Here is a 6,348-nt window from a genome sequence, read left to right on the forward strand (position 1 = left end):
ATTCATTGCTGACTTTCAGCAGGAAAAGGTTTTGTGTATAGAACAAGTTGGGGAAGGAGGGGGGTTCTTCAGAAATGGCATTTTCATTTTCAGCACAGCTCTATAATTTAGGCCATAACATGTAAAATGGCATGCATATGCTGACTTGTACAATGTTATGTATGTGAGCAGTTCCATTCACTTCAGAGAGATCACTTGTGTGAAATTAAGCAGATGCAGAAGTGTTGGAATCAGGCCCTATAAAGCACCAATCAGTACCTTCTAGGGTGGCACTAGTTTCTGCAGCTGCATGGCCAATCACAGAGCTGAACATGGTCCCAAAAGCAGAAAAAAAAGAATACTAACAAAAACATCATGAGCAATTCCAGAGTGTTCTCAATATGTAAGCTGAAAGGTAGTCATAAATAGCAAGCCCACTTCTAAAGATTATAATCTACTTGTAAACAAAAAATAATTCAAAACTCACAAAACAAACTGTTCGCAACAAGTCTTTCAACCAGCTCCGCTAAAGCATTTGACCTCCATGGGCTTTAGATGCAGCAGGGTTTTGTATTAAATTTAGAGAGCTATTAATAGTTTTTCATTAAAAAGTCACTTTGTAGTTTAGCTTTTATTTTTCCTCTGTGTGTGTGTGTGTGTGTGTGCGCGCGCATGCATGTGTGTGTGCGTGCGTGCGTGCGTGTGTGCGTATGTGTTAGTTTATCCATGGGAGAATTTTTTTCACAGCACTGTTGTTAGGACAAGGAGCCCACATTCCTTGGTGGGCTCATTTCCAATGTATTTTTAGATTGTGACTTATTTAATGATTTCAGAATTTGCGTGAGCCCTCACTTGACAGTGACACCATAAATCAGATTGCAGGACAAATGCCAATGCAGTGTTTTGCTTTCATTTCTATATACCCATTATTGTCCCTGCAGAAAGAGCCTCTAGCTTTGCATATTAAATAATATACCATGCAATATATAAGAATACCACACATTATACCTATATTATATGCACATATATACTTAAGTCCCTGGCACAAATTCACATAATGGCATGATGGGATCTGTTTCCTGGTCCCAACAATTGCACCTGCTGCCATGCCACACATGCCTGGCAGGACACATGATTTTGGGATCAGGGATCAGATTCCAGTTGCACCTTTACTACTTGCCGGGTCAAGGGGAGAATGATCCTGAGCTCTACCTGCAACAGGAAGTAGAAAACTGGATACCTGGTAAACCAGTGCAGTCCTGGAGCTGTGACTAACAATCAGCTGATATTGGTCTCAGCCCCAGGACTGCACAGCAACTAATTCAAGACTCCAGTATAGTCCCAGGGCTGAGACTGACAATCAGCTGATTGTAGGTACCAGCCTCAGGACCACACTAGGGCTGGTCCTGGCCACACACCCCATGCAGCTGGTGTCAGGATGCAGGGTAGGAACCTTGCCATATGTTTAAGTTAAGCCACAATGGACCCTGTGCAAAATTATTGCACATATTTTATTGAATAATTTTGTGGCTTATTTCCCATTTTATCATGTCATTAATTGCCTGAACATGTGGGCAGGTTACTTGTTAAGAGATGATTAACAGGTTAATTGCATCTTAGGTGTAACATCTGCCATAAGCCTCATACACACATCATACAATCCTACCATGGGCTGGAATATCCAGAATTCAGAAGAACTGACCCACTACTTTGAGAAGTTTATATGTACACTGAGGCAGAAAAAAAAAATTCTTACATTTCCACATAATAAAGGCCAAGATTTCCTAAGTGCTGCTGTGTAAATTTTTGGTGTCATAAGCTCTTGTACCTAGTGTTAATAATGGGTGAGCTTTGTAAGGTTTTGATACTTGATTTACTACAGAGTGGGCGCATCCACATGAGATGGTACGTCCCTGTAGTGGCGAGCTACGGAGATATAGCTTGTTGCTACGGCAATGTAGTGTTGGTGGGCACAAACCATGATGCCAACACTACTGCACAGTAGCAACGAGCTACTGTGCAGTAGGGTCAAAAACAACCCGTGCACCACCAGGACTCTGCAGTAATGGCCATTACTGCTACAGCAAGTACTAAATGACTGCGCAATAACAACTGTGCAGTCGGTTGCATATGTAGATGTGCCCAGTATGTATTCAACAGTTCTTATGCTTCTCTGCAAAGTATGCCAGACTTTTTTCTTTAGTGTTCAGGCTGGGGAATGAATGGCTGAAGTTAGGCTCCTCAGTAAAGCGTATTAGTTCATAAATGACCGTGTGAGAAGTCCAATAAAACTCAACAAGACTATTCCCATGGACTTCAAGTTAGCACTTGAATTGGCTAATGGATTAGGGCACTAACGCAATGAAAGTTCCAGCAATGGCTGGACGTTCCAGAGTGCTGATTATCCAACTGCTCTCATTGACTTAAACAGGAAATGAAGTGTACTTTTCAATTACACTCAGTTTTTCAGTACTGAAAAACCACAGTGCATTTCAAAGCCTTTTGAAAATTATTCATATAATAGGAATGGAAGTGAAAAAGACCTATTTTCAGCTGTAGTAGCTTTGTGAAGCCTCGCAGTCATTCACTAACCTCCCTTTCCTCTCCCTGCAGCATTTAATAGCTTTGAGAATTTCTATCATGCCTCTTTCTCACCCATCCATCCAGTAGTTATGAGACAGTGCACAAAATAGACTCTCTGGTGAGGTTTCAATTCAAGCTACACAAACCAAAAAGGTTTTGGCAAAAATTCCCTTGAAAGTAGATATATAGGAATCAAATTTATTCCCTTGCATAACACATGGATCACCAACACTATATTGGCTTTAGTCAAACATGAAATAATCTTTCTAGTAGCAAAGGATGGATTTGGAAGGACCAGTTCAGGACTCAGTTATTGGCTAGGGTATTAGAAGAGGTCAGAATAATGATGAAGTTCATTCAGCATAAAATATAAAACCCATTTTTCACCCTGGACTGCCAACAAACACTTTTAGAGTAAAACACACACATACACACCAGCTAGTCCTACCAAGAGACAGAGAACAAAAGAAAGTATCCTTATGTTCATTCACTATCTATTTTGGGTGTGCTCAGATACTACAATGATGATTGCTGTATAAGAACCAAGAAAGATCAGACAGACAAATGCAACTGCTCATCATTTTTGTATTGAAGAGCAGCCTAATTGGCTATATGTTCCTGATATTGATTCAGCCCATAGTCTTAACCGTGTCCCTCAACTTCCTGGCCTCATCTTTCCCTTCTATAAAATGTACACATTTTATGTACACATAAAAAACTACCTACCTCACTGGCTTGTTTTGAATTTAGCTGGTTTCTCTTCATAAAGTACTTTGAATATAGAAGCCCAATGATAAGAGTTACCATTTTATTACTTTATGGCTTCCATAAAACCAGGGCAGTTTTTCTTGCCTTATTTTATTACTTCCTTTTGTACATCTAGCTTTAAGCAGAAATGGGCAGAATGTCTAAAACTGTAAAAGAACCATCTAAACATATTTATCCACTATTTCTGAGCTGATTTGAGCCAAATAAATTCTATTTTGAACACAGGCAGACAAAACTCTTAGGGTAGAGGCGATATCATTTATTAGACCAACTAAAGAGTGGCAAAAAAAATTGTTCTTTTCAAGCTTTTGGGCACACATGCCCTTACCAGGCCAAGGAGAATTCAAAAATTATAAAATTTCTCCCAGGTAGAAAAGAAATGTCATCGTGCCAAAGGAGAGACAGAGATGGCAGGGTCACTTTGCCCATTCACCACCGTACCTGTACCCATCAAGTCAAGGTAGCAGAAACAAGAAGCCCCCTCGTGGGCCTTTTACATATCTATCATGACCTACATACGGTACCTCCTTGTGACATCTTCATAGTACGTATTCTTGTCACCTCATCTTTGACTTTCCCTTCACAGTAGTAAGCTCCAATTGTTTCACCAGCTTGTTCTCTTTTCCACACCACTTTTTTGGCAGTTCCTCTCTTCTCATCAGTCACTTCCAGAGGGTTCTGGTGTTGGCTCATCAGGGCCTCGTAGTCTCTCCCGATGGTGACAGACTCACAGGGACGCCATTTGGCAGCAATACAGATAAGAGATGTTTCCGTGTTGCCCACTAGAGGGAGTGAATTGATCAGCATCAGGTCCAGTGCTGCTTCCACTTTACCTACAAGCAAACAACAGGTGAGGAGACTTTGCTGTAAGGCCTGAGTATTTCTTTTAGCTCTGAATGCTCGGATGGGGGTCTTTCAAAATAATGCCCAGCTTCTCTGACTACCACCTGGCTGAGTTTTAAACAGAAGAAAATGGCTGCACGTTCATAGTCTTTTTTTTACTAAGGCCAGATTGTGCCTCCAGATACATTGAAGGCTCTCTGCTGACACAGAAATGAGCCAGCCTTCTGGCAACACTATCCTGTCTCATTCGACATTTCCATCCATCAGTCCCTACTAAGCCACTGGAGCATCCCTTAAGACCAATATAGCCAGGGAACCAGAAGTAGAGTCAAAGGGAGAAACCTGCACTGCAATGGGTCCTTGTGTGCAGCTCCTACCAAACACATCCCTGTAGTATCTCGTGTTTGCTCATAAAAAGCCATCCTATGTATTAGACTTGTGTGATACCTATTTACTGGGGATATTCTACCTTGCATTCAAATACCATTTACTATTGCTTCTCTCATGCAGTGAAGAGAGAAAGCAACAAAGAAGACAGACACATTTCTGTGGAGGTTTGAGATAGGTCCAAAAGCAGGACATTAGATCCAAAGAGTCAGCATATTGGGTTCAGAACTACATAATAAGGGCCAAAATCGATGGAAACCAGTATCTACAGATCTGTCTCAATGAGCCCATTGTATGCCTGTATTGAGACCTTCTGAGCCAGCTCCTCACCTGCTTTGGACATGGTGCAGCCATACACAACAGTGCAAAACAGATGTAAAATGTTACCAAATCAGAATGCCAATTTATGCCTACTTTGCTGAGGCAAAAAGGATTATAAAAGATGTAAATGAGTGGAGAATTCAGTCCACAGCTTACAACGGAGGGGAAAAATGATCAGACATCTGTCTAAGCTGGCATATGATGCTAACATTACTAAGGTATACCTGTGTTCATAGCCAACAGCACACAAGTGAATTGGCAGTGTCTGACAGCCTTTGGACTTGGCTATACCACAGCAGCACCAGGGCTCAGAGAGAATAGGGCTGAGGAGACCCCACCAACTCAAGCCTACTGATGTGCTCTAGAGTTGGAGGTTCACCAGTGAAACCACTCCAGGCTTGTCTACCTCACAGGTCACAGGCCTATTGGAGACTGAAGGTTCAAGATTAGGTGCAGCAGAAGAGTCTGAAGTAGCCCTGTTAGAAAATTTCCACTTCTGGAGAACATCATGAACACCATGGTGTTGATAAGTCCTTTGACTCCCCAACTCAAATGAGAAAGTGGTTATGGATATGAGTGGCCTGTGGCCCAAGCCTGGAGTAACTCATATGTCTAGAGTGTGTAGAAAGATGTTCTTTTCTGCTCTACCACTATATCCCTCCCTTGGTAAAAGTCTCTTTATCCTTAACCAAATCTTGCAAATTCTATACTGCTTGCTTTTTTGCTCTAAAGTCATAAACCCACTTTAAAGCTAAATAATAATCTTGTCACCTCTTTAATTTGTAATCTTGTGCTTTAAGCAACAGCCCTGACCTGGCAAAGCTTGCCCATTTTAAATACCTTGGTGATGAGCACTATGGAAATATGATAGATCAAAGCACCATTACAATATTCATGCCTAAATAGTTTACATACATGTGAGCTACAGCACCCTCTCTGAGTAACACTTTTCAAACAACAGGCATTTCCTTTTAATTTGGAAGTCAGGGTAAGGAACAAGGAAACATTGCATATTTTTCCAGCTAAAACAAGAGAAATAATGGATTGCTTTTAAAGTAACACCTTGATTTTCCAACTTCAGATTCAACTGCATGTTGTGGATACACAAACAGCCTCCATACAGCCAAAATTCAGTATCATTCAGGTTGCAACATTTTTTCTAATTTCAGGCAATGGGTGTAGCCTTAGATAAAAAAGTCACCAGGGCTCAGGGCTTGCTTTAGTCTTTAAACGTGTGCGTGTGTGTATTCCGTGCTTCAGGCCAAGGGAGGAGGTCCTTCTCTGCACTCAGTGCCAGCAGCTACTCAGGGGAACCTTGTATCTTAGAGCACACTGACGTTCACCACGCCCAGCTGCAGTCACCACCCTTTAATGTGCCAACCCAGATAACTTTAAGCAACATAATGGAGAAATGAAACCTCCTGGAAAGGATACAACAGCCATTAAAATAAATATTGTATAAAGCTA

The 6,348-nt window shown here is 41.3% G+C and overlaps 1 protein-coding gene across 1 annotated transcript in view; it reads right to left on the reverse strand.

The window, feature by feature from the left end:
• The window catches only part of TEK (TEK receptor tyrosine kinase), a 104,662-nt gene that overhangs the window by 59,887 nt on the left and 38,427 nt on the right, over positions 1-6,348 (reverse strand). The window contains exon 2 of the mRNA XM_019517033.1: positions 3,855-4,163. Coding sequence (XP_019372578.1) covers positions 3,855-4,163 — 309 coding nt within the window. The remainder of the gene's footprint in view (positions 1-3,854; positions 4,164-6,348) is intronic.

The sequence above is a fragment of the Gavialis gangeticus genome, unplaced genomic scaffold (genome assembly GCF_001723915.1).
Source record: "Gavialis gangeticus isolate Ggan-Ray unplaced genomic scaffold, GavGan_comp1, whole genome shotgun sequence".
Lineage (NCBI taxonomy): Eukaryota > Metazoa > Chordata > Crocodylia > Gavialidae > Gavialis > Gavialis gangeticus.